The sequence below is a fragment of the Trichechus manatus genome, unplaced genomic scaffold (genome assembly GCF_000243295.1).
Source record: "Trichechus manatus latirostris isolate Lorelei unplaced genomic scaffold, TriManLat1.0 scaffold00019, whole genome shotgun sequence".
NCBI lineage: Eukaryota > Metazoa > Chordata > Mammalia > Sirenia > Trichechidae > Trichechus > Trichechus manatus.
Genome location: NW_004443955.1, coordinates 12845238 through 12861069, shown reverse-complemented (window position 1 = coordinate 12861069; position 15832 = coordinate 12845238). Strand labels below are relative to the sequence as shown.

The 15832-nt window shown below is 39.3% G+C and overlaps 1 protein-coding gene across 1 annotated transcript in view; it reads right to left on the bottom strand.

The window, feature by feature from the left end:
- Positions 1-5066: 5066 nt before the first annotated feature.
- The window catches only part of CERS3 (ceramide synthase 3), a 110704-nt gene continuing 99938 nt past the window's right edge, over positions 5067-15832 (bottom strand). The window contains exon 10 of the mRNA XM_004372686.2: positions 5067-5222. Within this exon, the coding sequence (XP_004372743.1) occupies positions 5067-5222 (156 nt within the window). The remainder of the gene's footprint in view (positions 5223-15832) is intronic.

Genomic DNA, 15832 nt, shown 5'->3' with positions numbered 1-15832 from the left:
ATTTTTTCATTTCAGTGATTATAATTTTAGGCTCTAGAAATTCGTTTTGGTTCCTTTTTTATGTTTTCTCTATATATATATATATTCTCATTTTGCTCATGCATGGTTTTCCTTATTTCCTTTAGTTCTTTGTCTATGTTTTATTTTAGTTCTTTGAGCTCGTTTAAAACTGTTTATTATATGCTTCTATTATGTTCATTATTTGGGTTTCCATCAATATGGTTTCTTCCCCTTTGTCTTATTCACTTGAATGGGCCCTTATTTTTTTTCTCTGTGTACCTTGTGATTTTTTGCTTAAGCAAAAAAATTTTCACAAGATGTTGGCTTTCCCGATTCCCCCCAGTTATATGGTGCTTTCAACAGTGAACATTTTTGCAAAAAACTCTTAGGAGGTCACTGTCTTCAGACTTTGATTGCTTATCCCTCTCCTTCCCTGTGGTATCTCCAGCTCAAGCCAAGGTTTCAGTTTTTCAGAGGCTCCCAGACAGATCTGAAAACACACACTATTCATTCCACCCTCGGAGTGGGGCAGCCTTTAGTCTTTGGGTTACTACTCTCTCCTCTACCCAGTGAGGGTACCATACCAGGAGGGTAAGGGGCAGGGACATCTTAAACATTCACCTGGGAGATCTGTGCTGTTAGAATTGGAACCAGAGAGCAGGAGAACTTCCAAGGGTGCAGATGATCTGTGCACTGGCTGGTGGTGCTGAGCAACTGCCAGGCCACTGGAGCCATCCTTCTGCCATGCTGGGGACACCCTGAACATATCACCTGGGAGATCTGTGCTTTAGTTTCAGAGACAGAGATCAGGGGCCCTTCCTGGTGCTCAGGTAATTTGTACACCAGGTGGCAGTGTCAGGTGGCTGCTGGGCCACTGGGACTATTCCTCTGCCACACTGGGAGGGCAAGGGGTCGGGACAGTGGAAGAAATTATTTTCCTACCATATGATTCATCCTCATCTTTATTTCATTTTTAGTTCCTTGCTGGTGTTCTTGGTGTATCGTTTCGGATTTCTTAAAGGGCTGAATACGGGATTCTGGTTGCTTTTACTGATGTTTTTGGGGAGAAAGTTGAGATCTTAGATCTGTTCATGCTGTCAACTTCCCAGACTCCCCCAACAGTGCATCTCTTGTAAGCAGCATATTTAAAAAGCCAATCTGGTATTCTTTTTAAAATGTGGTGTATGTTATAGATTGAATTGTGTCCCCCCCCCACGCAAAATATGTGTTGTGAGTCCTAAATCCCTATAGCAATGGATGTAATTCCATTTGGAAATAGGACTTTCTTTGTAACGTTAGTGAGACCATACCAGTGTAAGATGTGCCTTATGCCGATCGCCTTTGAGATATAAAAACAGCAGATTGGGCATAGTGAAGGAAGCACAAATGGAGGGGAAGATACACACCACATGAAGATTACCAAGGAACTGAGGAACAGAAACTGAATAGAGACAAGGATCATCCCCCAGAGCAAACAGAAGGAGAAAGCCTTCCTCTAGCCGATGCCCTGAATTTGGACTCCTAGCCTCCTAAGCTTTCAGAAAATAAATTTCTCTTTGTTAAAGCCACCCACTTGTGACATTTCTGTTACAGCAGCACTAGATAACTAAGACAGTACAATTACTGATAAATTTGGGTTTAAATCTACTATCATGTTAATCATCTTAACTGCGGTTTCTATTTATCTCCTTATTTTATTTTGGATTAAATATTCTTTATCATTGCATTTTCCTGTCTATTAGTGTTTGAAGCTGCTAAAAAAAATAAAATAAAATAAAACCTCATTGCCGTCGAGTCCAACTCATAGCAACCCTATAGGACAGAGTAGAACTGCCCTGTAGGGTTTCCAAGGAGCAGCTGGTGGATTTGAACTGCTGACATTTTGGTTAGCAGCCAAACTCTTAACCATTGTGCCACAAGGGCTCCCTTAAGACTTCTAGTAGGAATAAAACAAACCCAAACCAAACGAAACCAAACCCATTGCCATCAAGTCGATTCCAACTCACAGCGACCCTATAGGACAGAGTAGAACTGCCCCATAGAGTTTCCAAGGAGTGCCTGGTGGATTCAAACTGCCAACCTTTTGGTTTGCAGCCATAGCTTTTAACCACTATGCCACCAGGGTTTCCAGGGATAAAACAAGGTGGGATCAAACAGAGTCCGACTGCTCTTCAGAAGCACCTGGGATTCTGTTAATATGCAGATTTGGGGTTCTCACTCCAGAAGTACTGAATCAAAATGTGGGGCGGGAAACAGGCAAGCTGTATTTTTTAAGCTCTGTAGGTAATTCTGATGGATAGCCAGTTAAACCACCAACCTAGACCATATTTCCTCCTACACTTTGCAGGATAGGTACAAAAAACATGGCCAAAAAAATGCCTTTAGAACAAGCCCCCTTTCTTAGCACTTCTACAGTCCCTCTACAGGGCTCCAAATGTCATGATCCAGGTTAGCCTCTAGTCTACAAGTTAGCGCTGTCTACATTGTGCACAGCCAAGAGGATCACCCAGTCAGGTATGGGGTTGTCAGCCAGGCCCAGCCTATCCCCTACTTGCCTAGTAGTTCAGTTCTCCTCACTGTTTCCCCTCTAATTCCTGGGAGGGGCATTTCTGAAAGATGGCAAGTCTTTGTTTCCACTACACAGTGAATCAGCAATTATCTCTAAGAAGTCAAGCAATGTGTGTGTTTAATCTATTTAATCACCATGCACGCAGGACTCTTATTTTTGTTTTATTATAAGTTATTCTTTAACATTACAATGGCATCGTGGATTACATTTTTATAAAGCCATTCTGGCATGGTCCTGAGCCCTTGTTTCCTGTAGAAAGAGAGGTAACTTTTAAAATTTAACCACAAAACCCCAAAGGATGTCACAAAAATGCAAATTTAAACTGCAATTTTACCTTCAATATTCAAATGAGAGGAAAAAAAAAAGTAAACGATTTTTTACTTTAAGCAAGATATTTAGCAAAGACAAGACCAAAAGAATCAAGGAAAAAAAAAAGTATGTTAACTGGAAATAAAAATAATAGCTTAATGTGACCTTCTTCCTCCAAAATAATAATAACAATAATAATATAATATTTATGTCAACAGTATGTCCTAATGTGAAGGGAGGGTTTTTCAATGTACAATATCACATTATACATCTAATGTACATGTTATTGTAGTCAGAAGATATCATGTAGAAAAATGTTGACACTTGTTTTTCTGTTGTTCCAATGATTCCTCAAAAAGATTTTGTTGGGGAAAAGAATTCTGAAGGTTTTAAAAATATCTTTTTATTAAAAAACAAAAACTCAGAAATCCTTACTGTGTACCGTGCTCTTCTCCACTTGTTGGGCCTGTGTGTATAGTTTCCAGTCCCAGTGATCTTACCTCCTATTTGGCTTTATAATGAGGCCCTTGAGCAAAAATCGAGTGAAGATATAAAATCTGACCAAAATATATTAGCCTAGGAGGAAGCCTATTCTGCTCAGGCTCTTCCTTTGAAAGACTCTGTCTCTCCTCAGGCAGCAGAAACCTAAGTGTTCCCTGAGGCCTACCCTGCCCCACTGTGCTCAGATATGCCCACTGACGGGGAGGAGGCTGCAGAGGGCACTGGAGGATGCGTTCAAGTCTTCCCCACTCACCTCCTTCCTGGAGAGCAGGGAGATCCGGCTACTGACTCACCAGCTCTGATCCAATCCTTCCAGAAAGGTAGGCAGCTCAAGCAGCTATCATGGAATCTAGCATATGTCCTTTGATATTTTTGAGGGGTATCATCCAGGCCTTTTTTGTTTTGTTTTACTGGTATGTATTTTGATTTGGCTGGGTAACACAGACGAAATAATGTAGCATCCTCTTTCTGTTTCCAGTATTTTCCTTTGGCCAGGCAATGCACATGCATTTCATCCATCCTTCAGAGGCTCAAGCTGCTGAGGTGGCTCTCTGAGCTTCATGGCCTGGGTCAGACCCCCACCCAAGAAAGGCCCCCAGGCGGGCCCTAGAGACAGCTGTGTAGCTCTGCTGGCCTGAAGGAGGGGCTCACTGCAGTAGCAGGAAGCTTCCCTCTTAGAGTGGAAAAAAGTGAGAGACCGGCAAAAGAAAGGATTGGGGTCTAAAATTTTCTTCCCTTGGCTGTGGTGCCTGAAGGAGGAGAATTCCAGGGAAATTCGAAAATTATCCTTGGGATGCTAACAACTAAATAGTTACCAAATAAAATGGAAACAGACTTCTGGGGTATCTGCACTTCCAAGGTATCTCCAGACACATTTAAAAGGAAAGGAAATGTCTTTTGCTTCATGCCCATTAGGGCCAAGTTTGGCCAGGTCTCCCTCTCACAAACACCTGGAATCACGGTGGAAAGAGGGTTACCAGCAATAATAATACTTTACAATTGATAGTATTCAATGTGCACTTTCACTTCTATTATCTCATTTGATCCTTACTACAACCCTGTGAGGTAGGCAGGGCAGGAATTATTATTCTCATTGTTTAGATGAGGCACTGAGGCTTGCAAAGTTAAAACAAATACTGCCCGTGGCAGGATGTGGCCCATGAGCCCTGCAAGTCTGGTCTCGTGGTTTGGTCCTTCTGTCACTATTCTTTACCACATCTGACTCATTTTTGGAAAGTGAGCTATCCTGTGTTCTCCGTGGCCAAACACACCTGGAAAAAGTGGGTTAACTTAGCACTTCTCAAACCATGCCCAAGGATAGGCAAGGTGGGAAGGTAAAAGGGCCTACAACAGAATGGACTCCTAAAAAATCAAATGTCTCAAATGCATGAATGAACGCAATTAGAATTGAAAAAGTTCTCTGGAGAAATTTTTGAAATCTTTGACTAGTCTGAGTCCTAACTGCAGTAAAATACATGGGGATGCTTATATTTAACATTTTAACACAAGTCAACAACATTTTGTTAAACACGTCTTAGGTGGGAGGGAAGGTGGTGGTTAGAAAGAGGGAAGGGCAGAATCTGGGGTCTCTGTGGGTCCTGTGGGCCACAGTGATGGACAGGGAAGCATTTCAGGCTTCCAATAGCCCTTGCAGCCCACTGTGCTGCAGGAGCTACGGGGTTTCAAGCTAACAGCCATGTTGACCATTGGGAATGAGGTTCCTGTCAGCCCCGAGGCCATTCTTCAAACAGTCTATGTCTTTGCCTTTGGGAGTCTCCTCTTCTTCCTCCTCTTCCTCTTCCTCTTCATCATCATCATCATCACTTCTCACATCCTGGGTACTCTAGATAAAGAAAAGAACGGGTTGTGAGTGACAGCCTTCCAGGAAGAGTCTTGAGTGAAAAAGCAAACAAATAGGCCCAGTTTAGAGGCATGGCTCCTGTTATAGAAAATCCAATAACCAAACAATCAAACATTCATTAAGATTAACTACATCATGGGTCATAAAACAAACCTTAACAAACTTAAAATAACTGAAATTATATAACGTACGTTTACAGACCATAATGGAATTAAGCTGAAAATCAATATAAAAAAGGTAAAAGGGAAACCTCAAAACACTTGGAAATCAACACACTTCTAAAAAATCAACAGGTCAAAAAGGAAGTCTTAAGGGGTATTAAAAATATTTTTAACTAAATGAAAATGAAAATACAACATACCAAGACTTGAAGGATGCAGGTAAAGTAGTGCTTAGAAGGAAATTTATACCATTATTTAGAAAAGAAGAAAGGTCTCAAATAATTTGAAATTCTACCTTAAGAATCTAAAAAAAATAAAACAATAAAATAAGCCCAAAGCAAGCAAAAGGAAGAAAATAATATAAAGAGCAGAAATCAATGAAATTGCATATAGAAAACAATTGAGAATAGCAAGGAATCACAAAAGCATGTTCTTTGAAAAAATCCATAAAACTCATAAGTCTAGTAAGATTGACAAAGACAAAAAAGAGGAAAGACACAAATTACCAGGAATGAAAGAGAGGCTACAACTACAGATACACCAGACCTTTTAAGTATAAAAATAGAATACTATGAACTACTCTATGCACATAAATTAGATGAAATGGACCAAGTCCCCAAAGACTACAAACTACCAAAATTCACCCAAGATGAAACAGATGACCTGAATAGTCATGTAACTATGAAAGAAAATGAATTTGTAGTTAAACATCTTCTAAAAAAGAACACCAGACCCAGATGGTTTCACTGGTAAATTCTACCAAACATTTAAAGAAGAAATAACACCAAATTTCTATAATCTCTCCCAGAAAGTAGAAGAGGAAAGAGAACTCCCCGATTTATTTTATGAGGCCAGCATTACCCTGGTTCCAAAACCAGACAAATACAGTACATGACAAGACAACTATGGACCAATATCTCTCATGAACATAGACACAAAAAATCCCCCCCAAAAAATTATAAGTCAAATACAGCAATGTATAAAAATAATAATACACCACAACCAAGCAGAATTTGTCCCAGTAATGCAAGGCTGGCACAATATTTGGAAACCAATAAATGTAATTCATCATACTAATAATCTAAAGAAGAAAAAACAGATGATTATTGTCAACTGATGCAGAAAAAATCATGTGACAAAATTCAATATCCATGCATGATAAAAATTTCTCAGCAAAAGAGGAATAGAAAAAAATTCTTCAACCTGTTACAGACTATCTATCAAAAAAACCTACAGCTAAATCATACTTAACCCTTCTGTGACCCAATTTTTTTTTCCTTTTAATTTTTTTGTTGATACTATGTGTTTTCAGTAATGGAAGGCATGCTAATCATTGAGTGTGCCTGAATTTTTGATAGGTAACATGGTTTTTGTTTTATGCCTCAACCCACAAATTGTACCCTTGCGGTCCAGAGGTACATATGTATGCTCCTTGTGAACACAAGTTATACACCCCAGAGTCCAGAGGTACACATGTGTACCAAATTAAAAAAAAAAAAATTTAAATTCATGTTTTTCCTGCCAAAATTCAATGATTTAGCACCACATTATACAATACCCTGTAAAAACAGTAATTTTTGGCACATGCCTGTTTTTTCCATTTCAAACCGTTATATAGGGCCCTCCATACTGGCAGTACATACTGTCAATGGGACAGTAGCTTCCCAATGAAGCCCAGAGATAAAAAAAAAAGTAAGTGGTAGCTATAGATACTGTTGGTCCATAACGGGTTAAATGTGAATACTGAATGTTTTCCTCCTAAGATCAGGAATAAGACAAGGATGTCCACTTTTACCACTCCTATTTAATATCATATTGGAAGTTTCAGCCAATGTAGTAAGGAAAGAAAAAGAAATAAAAGGCATACAGATTGGAAAGGAAGAAATAAAACTCTTCCTATTTGTAGGCAACATGATTATTTATGTAGAAAATCTCAAAGAATTTACCAAAATACTTCTAGAATTTGTGAGTTAAGCAAGGCTGTAGGATACAAGGTCAACACACAAAAATCACCAACAAATAAGCAAAACTTGATACCTAAACACTAGTATTGCTATTGTTGTTAGGTGCCGTCGAGTTGGTTCCAACTCACAGAGACCCTATGTACAAAAGAACAAAACACTGCCCGGTCCTGTTCCATCCTCACAGTCACTGCCATATTTGAGCCCATTGTTGCAGCCACTGTGGCAGTCCATCTCATTGAGGGTTTTCCTCTTTTTCACTGACCCTTTACTTTATCGAGCATGATGTCCTTCTCCAGGGACTGGTCTCTCCTGATAACATGTCCAAAGTATGTGAGACAAAGTCTCACTATCCTCACTTCTAAGGAGCATTCTGGCTGTACTTCTTCCAAGATAGATTTGTTTGTTCTTCTGGCAATCCATGCTATATTCAACATTCTTTGACAACACCATAATTCAAATGCATCAATTCTTCTTTGGTCTTCCTTATTCACTGTCCAGCTTTCGTATGCATATGAGGTGATTGAAAATACCATGGCTTGGGTCGGGCGCACCTTAGTCCTCAACACTAGTAGGGTAGGCTGAAAAATGTTCCCCTAAAATATCAGGTCCTAATTCCTGGCATCTGTGAATGTCACCTTACATGGTAAAGTTTTTGAAGATGTTATTAAGGATCTCGAGATTAAAAGATTATCCTGCATTATCTGAGTGGACCCTAAATTCCATCACAAGTGTCCTTAAAAGGGAGAGACAGAGATTTGTCATACAGAGAAGAGCTGACGTGAAGAGAGAGGCAGAAACTGGAGTATGCGGATATAAGCCAAGGAGTGCCATCAGCCACCACAAACTGGAAGAGGCAATGAATAGATTCTCTCCTAGAGCCTCCAGAAGTACTGTGCCCCTGCCGACAACTTGATTTCATCCCAGTGAAACTGCTATCAAGCAGTGGCATCCAGACCTGTGCAAGAATAAATTTCTGTTGTTTTAAGTCACCAGGTTTGTAGTGACTTATTACAGTTACTATAGGAAACTAGTACAACTAGCAATGTCCAATTAAAAACTGAACTTAAAAAAATCAGAAATATTTACAATAGTTCCAAAAAATGAAATACATATAAATCTCACAAAGTACGTACAGGATCTGTGTTAAAAACTATAAAATTCTGATTAAAAAAAAGTTAAAGGAGACCTAAATAATTGGAGAGACATATTATGTTCATGGATTGGAAGGCTCAAAAGAGTAAAAATGTTAATTCTCGCCAAACTGCTCTACCGATTTCACAAAATACCAACCAGAAGCCTGGCAGAACTTTTTGTAGACATAGAAGCTGATTCTAAAATTATTATAGAAGGGCAAAGGAATTAGAATAGCTAAGTCAATTTTAAAAAAGTAGAATAAAGTTGGAGGATTCACACCACTCAATTTTAAGACTTACTATAAAGTTACAGTAATCAAGATGAATCATATTAGCAAAGGAATGAACATGTAGCTCAGTGGAACAAAATAGAGAATCCAGAAATACGCCCACACAAATACGGCCAATTGAGTTTTGACAGAAGTGCAAATGCAATTCAATGGAAGAAGGATAGTCTTTTCAAAAAATGGTGTTGTAACAACTGGACATTCATAGGCAAAACAAAAAACAAAAAAACCTCACCTAAACTTCATACCATATACAAAAACCAACTAAAAATGGATCATAAATCTAAGTGTAAAATCTAAAACTATGAAACTTTTAGAAAAACAAAAACAGTAGAAAACCTATGACTTTGGGTTGGGCAATAAGTTCTTAGACATAGCATAAAAAGCATGACCCATAAAATAAAAACAAGTGATAAATAAACTAGACTTCATCAAAATTAGAAACTTTTTCTCTGTGAAAGGCATTATTCAGAGAATGTAGATAACTTAAGACTGGGAAAAAATAATTGCAAATCACATATCCCACTTGCGTGCAGAATAAAGAACACTTAAAACTCAACAATAAGGAAAACAAACTCAATTTAAAAATTGGCAAAAGACATAAACAGACACTTCACCAAAGAAGATATAGGATATCGAATAAGCTTATGAAAAGATGTTCAACATCATTAGCCATTAGGAAAATGCAAATTAAAACCATGATGAGATACAACTACAAACTTTTTCAAACCTGTTGCCTTCGAGTCGATTCTGACTCACAGAAACCCTATAGGGCAGAGTAGAACTGCCCCATAGGGTTTCCAAGGTTATAGTCTTTACGGAAGCAGACTGCCACTGTCTGCCACATCTTTCTCCCATGGAGTAGCTGGTGGGTTCAAACCACCCATCTTTTGGTTAGCAGCTGAGTGTTTATTCACTACACCATCAGGGCTCCTTACAAACCTATTAAGATGGCTAAAATTAAAAAATACTGACAATACTGAGTGTTGAGAAACATGCAGATTAACTGGAACTCTAGTGCGTTCTTGATAGTAATGCAATATAGCATAGACACTCTGGAAAATGATTTGGCAGTTACTTATGAAGTTAAATATACATTAAATATACATTGTCCCAGCAATCCTACCCCTGAGTACCTATTCTAGAGAAATGAACACTGATGTACACACAAAACCAAATGTTTACAGCAGTTCTATTCATAACTGCCAAACACTGGAAGCAACCCGAATGTTCTTCGACAATGAATAGATAGGCTGTGGTATATTCTACTTAACAACAAAGAGGAACAAATAATTGATACTTGTAACAATTTGGATGAATGTCAAAGACATTATGCCAAGTGAAAAAAAAATCAGTTTCAAAAGGTTACTTACTATATGAAGAAGTATTTCTTTTTAGAAAGCAAATGCTATGGTTTTCCCAGTAACACTTGCAAGTGAAGTATTATTGATGTGGACATTTTGGTTGTCAGGATATTTTTATTGTGGGTAACTAAGATGGTTTCTATTTTCTTTATGCAGGGACTCCTTCAAGGGCCGTTCTTAATTAAGAGATATATTTTTTCCTCTTATCTCATGGTAGTCTCAAAGTAATTTCTGTGAGGAAAAATCCCAGAATAACATTGCCCCTGAAGAAGAGAGATGGACTTGCTATAGATCAGACTTCATTGCAAAAGATAAATGATAGTAAGAATTATTAAAACAATATAGAAAACTCAAGCTCTGTGAAAGTCCAGTGTTGGACATGACCCTTCACCTTCTAAGACAGTTCACAAACATCTCTATTAAACCCAGCTTAGAAAAGAAAAAAAATATGGAAGGTGGAGGCTGTTTTCTTGCACATCAGTTTTCAAGATGACATCCCTGACCATACGAGTTACTTCTTCCTTCTGTGGCCTGCAGATTAAAACTGACCGCCTCCAGAGTACGTATAACCAAATACCTCTCCTGTGAACAACTGTCATGCAAACATGGGTTTTGAAGAAAAAAAAAAAAAAACACACATTCTGCTGGCTTCATCACAGAAATGTAACTTCATGGGGGCTCATCTCTGTAAATTCTGCTCCTTTCCACAACACAGAAAGGGTCTCAAAATAAACAAGCCTCACTGTAAACACTGACAAATAAACTTGGCATCCATCAGTTAAAATGCAACAGAGAAAGGCAACCTTCCTATGATATGCTGGGACCTGGATCCAAAAGTGCTCCCTCCTACAGATGATGAAGTCTTTCAGGAAAGGACCATGCTTGACTGAGGTTTGCTTTCATGTTCTGTGCCCCTTGGGTCTCCTTTTCCTTCCTCAAAAGATTTTCATAGGAAACAAGGGGAAACTCAAAACAGAACAAAGAGATGAATTTCTCTTTAGAAAGGCAGACTAACATCTATGCACCCATTTCTCCAGGATTTGAAGAGCTGCTTTTACTGAGCAACAAACTGGTCCTCAACGATGCTACCCCGTGTGAGGTCAATTCTTGCCTCCTTCTCCTCTCCTCCTACTGAGCTGAGGACCAGAAGTCTCAGTACCAGGGCTTCGAACCAGTTCAAACTGGCACTGTCATGACCGATGAAGTGAAATTGGAACAGACTCCAATTTTTAAAATTTGAATGAAGCGGAACAATAAGCACGTAACAGGAAAAATTAGGGATTGAAGCCCTGGAATGGGAGAACTGGAAGAGGCATAGGGAGCTCTTTCAGGAGCCTGATGCTGGAGATTGGATTATTGCTTGGACTGTGGAGAGCGACACACATTCAAAGTGGCGCAGTTGGCCACCATCTTTGAGCAGGACACTGCTGTTTCTGACCGCAGATCAAGAGATTTGGCTGCTATGCAACGTGCACACTGTCCTTGTTTTCTCAAAGGGAGATTAAGTTTCTAGCAGGGCTTCAATCTGTAATTTTTCCTGTTCCACTTATCATTCCACTTCATCCACATTAAAAAAAATTCAGGTCCATTCAGATTTTGCTTCATCAGCCCTGACTGAACCAGGCAGAGTCAGTTGGAAGCCCTGCTCAGTACACGTTCCTGCCCCTGCTCTTACCTTTTCTGCTGGTGCCATCAGGACTGGCCCATATGCATAAAATTTGAAATAGTAACAAATCATCCCTGATTAACTATCTTTAACATGTGAGATAAACTCTGACATAGTCTATTCTATTGCATTTGAAAAATGATGGTTGAGATCCACAAAAGTGATTTTGCGGCTGACTAATGATTTGCAACTGACAGTTCCAAAAATGCTGGCTAAGGTATGCTAGAAAAATAAGGCTTCTCCAATCATCTGGAAATCAGAAAAGGTTAAGGAAAAATACACACTTCATTCACATTCCATTTTCTGAAAAGAACCATTTTACAACTGCAAATCTTTCCCAGTAATTCAAAGCCTTAATAGAAAATAAAAAATGAAACTAAATTTGCTTTAGGGGGAACCAGGAATAAACATACTGGCTAAAGGTCAACCCATCAAGTTTTCTGGAACTCTACCTGTCTGCTTTGACTGAATGCCAAGACTGCCTGCACAACCAGCATAAGTCCCTTTCTGGGAATCAACTCACTTCCTTTTTATTATCCTTCTCTTCTGTCATTCTTCACACACCAACACTCCTTCCTTCTCCCCACTTCTTAGCTTTTGTCACTGGGCTTTGAGAACTTGTCTCATGCAAATTGTTGGCCCTGAACCTCCCACAAATCATTAAAGGCCCAAGAAAATACATGCGTAAAGAAGGATCCAAAGCCTTCTTTGAAGAGTGGAGGGGTGGGTCTAGGCTTCCACAGCCAAAGAGCTATAGCTGCTTTGCTCACAATCTGGTTCTTGCCAAGGCATACTGCAGCACACATTCTCAACAGCATTTGCTGGACAGAGCTTCCCTGGGTGAAGGTTATAGCAGCCGCCATTAAGGATAGCATATCACTATTCAAAAGTCAACTGTACGGCACACAACAACAACAAATTCTGATAACTCTAGATAACTTTCTTTCTGGAAAGAGCAACTGTATCTAATATTCATCTGAAGTTTCTCCAGAAATGGCCTGGATCCTCTAGAAAAGGGAATTAACATTATTCATTCCACAATTGGAAGTGGATGAACATAATTTTTGCAAAATCTTTAAGACTTTTCTCTCTGACAACTCCCTTTGGTTACGTAACAGGACGGTGAAAAGGAGGAGCGAGTTACTAGCTTAGTAGAGACCTTGTTACTAGTCTTAACGGGGACTTTGGGGCCCTCCCATCACTAAACAGTACCAATACTGGCAAATGTCCTCAGGTTGGTGTTCCAAGAGAAGGCCTGCTTTGTCACTGTGAAGGGAGATTCCCACCCCAACCAGTCTGAGAACATCCAATACACTTGGAGAAATAAAAAACCCTGAAATCGGGACCAAAATGAACTTCACTTGATTAAGAAATGTTAAAGTCAAAATTTCTCTTTGAAGGTCATGTTCTAGGAGCAGAGGAAGAGAGATGAACTGTCTCAGATTCAAAAACTCACTCCTTCTGAGAACAGGAGTATCCCTAAGGCAATGAGCAGTCTTCCAACCTGTCCTATTTCTTCTTTTCTTTTGGGAGCTCATGAAAAATTATTGATCCTGTGATATCACATGATAATTAGCTTTAGCTGGTGTTGAATTTCTTAGACACACCATCAGGACCAAGACAACAGCCCTAGCTTATTACAGTCCTAAGTGTAATTCAAAGCATTGCCTAAAGTCTCTTAAATCTTATGGAGTTTTGATACAGGTTGCTTAAAACATGATTTTAAGATTAGCTTATTCATAGTTTCCTGACTTGTAGAAAGAAAATAGAGCCAACTTATGTGACTGGTCCATAAATATACAACTCTTCCTTTTGATTTCAGAGCTAGATACAGAAGTTGCTTTCTAAACTGTCCCAACTCACCAGTGTAAAACAAAATATACTCTATTTTGTACTGATGGTTTTTATTTTCATTATACTTGCTGCTATCAATGGATCTAACTTCCAGAAGAAATGATATCATTTTGCTAAGGCTTGTTGTTGTTGTTAGGTGCCATTGAGTCAGTTCAGTCTCATAGTGACCGTATAGGACAGAGTAGAACTGCCCCCATAGGGTTTCTGGTGGATGTGAACTGCCAACCTTTTGGTTAGCAGCTGAGCTCTTAACCATTATGACACCAGGTGCTTTTAAACTGAGCTTCTAAGAGAAAAAGTATGTTTTAGGTCTACATGGATTCTGGAGAGTAGCTGGTTGGCCATGTGTACTTTCCTGGTGAGACGAAGCTACAGGACTGGCTCCCACACAGTTCAGTGACATAGCTTAGTGATAGTGGAGCCCAGATTACAATGCACGGCCCTTGACAAAATACATGGGTTTTTCATACTGTCCGTATTAACTAAATAAATAAAAAATGTACTAGACACTATGGTGATCGTACCTTGATAATCATTACATTATGATGGATAAAGAAAATGACTTGATTACATAAATATAATTTGCTTTGGGGATTGTTGTTGTTAGTTGCCACTGCACTGCTCCGTGGGGTTTTCAAGGCTGTGACCTTTCAGAAGCAGATTGCCAGGCTTTACTTCTGAGGTGCCTCTGGGTGGAGCTCTGGGGATTAAAACCCTAGAATTAGTCAGAATATTCTCTAAATTGCCAAATTTCACGTCATTTAGAGACAGCTTTAGGCTCTATGGCCTGAAAATTCTACAACTCTAAGTGGGCAAAGATATGGAAAACCATTTTGAAAAACCAATGTTTCTCGAGTCATACAGCTGAGGTTCAACAATGTCATCCATAACATGAATTTTTAAAATCCTCTTTTATCTCCTGCTTTTCTCCTTTAGGTTAATTTTATTTACAATTCACGCAAAGTCTCAGCAACCCCCCAACTTCTGCATCTGAAAAGATCCTTCCCTAATTCCTTCAAACCTTTGCCCAGTACTCACTTCTTCAAAAAAGCATTTTCAATGATGTAGAAGAATGGAATATTCCGCCCTTCAAAATTCTACTTCTCCTTTTCTACTTTCCCTTGAAGCAGAGCTTCTCAACAGTGTGACCCAGCAAACAGGTCAGGAGCACACAGATTTACTGATCCCCTCAGGCCTCTGGCAGCCAGGCTGGCACTGGGTGGCCAGTGTGCCCTACAAAGATAACACTTTTCACATGTGTCATGATGTGAGAAAGTCGGGAAGCACTGAATTAGATGAATGAAATCAAATAAAAATTTACTTCGTGTTTTCTCATTTAAAATATTTTCCACAGCAACAAACTATACTTTTTCCTTAAAAAAAAATAAAGCAACAGATTTACATGCATTCTTACTAGAAACTAGGAAGTCTGCTAGATTCTGAGTCTTGTGTTAAGAAGTATGAGACATGGCTCCTTATTTCAAGGAGCTTACAACCTGATTGGGGAGAGAAGACGCACGACTGGGATGTGGGTAATATTTACTATGTCAAGAGGCAGACACATGGGTCAAAAAAGTATGAAAGGCAATCAGTGAAGACAGCCAGAGCTTCAAATTGGAGCAGCTTCATGGAAATGATGAGATTGGAGCTGTTCTTTGATACTTGGGAGGGATTCAGGTAAGTTCTAGGCACAGTAGAGGCGGTTTCATCACACACATGGACAATCAAACTGATACGGGGCTCCTGGCTCCCCAACTTGTGCTCCTTCAATGACTTTCTCCTCCATTCTGCATCAGCCACACGCCATCATACTCTCAACTTATAGTCATCATTTGTTCCTTCTGAAATCTTGAATTCAAATATTCAAATACTTTTTTGGTGGCAGGAAAGGCAATACACAATATGGAGGAAGTCAGCAAAACATTACCAAGGCAGGGGTGGACACTGAGACACTGAGAGGAACGTAAGAACAAAGGGCAACAACGGTAATTTCTACAGCATAGACAATCCTGCAACAAGAGTATTAACAAAACACTAATCTACAAATGGATACTGCCTTTGTCATCTAGTGCTGCTATAACAGAAATACCACAAGTGGATGGTTTTAACGAAGAGAAGTTTATTTCCTCACAGTCAAAGTAGGCTAGAAGTCCAAATTCAGGG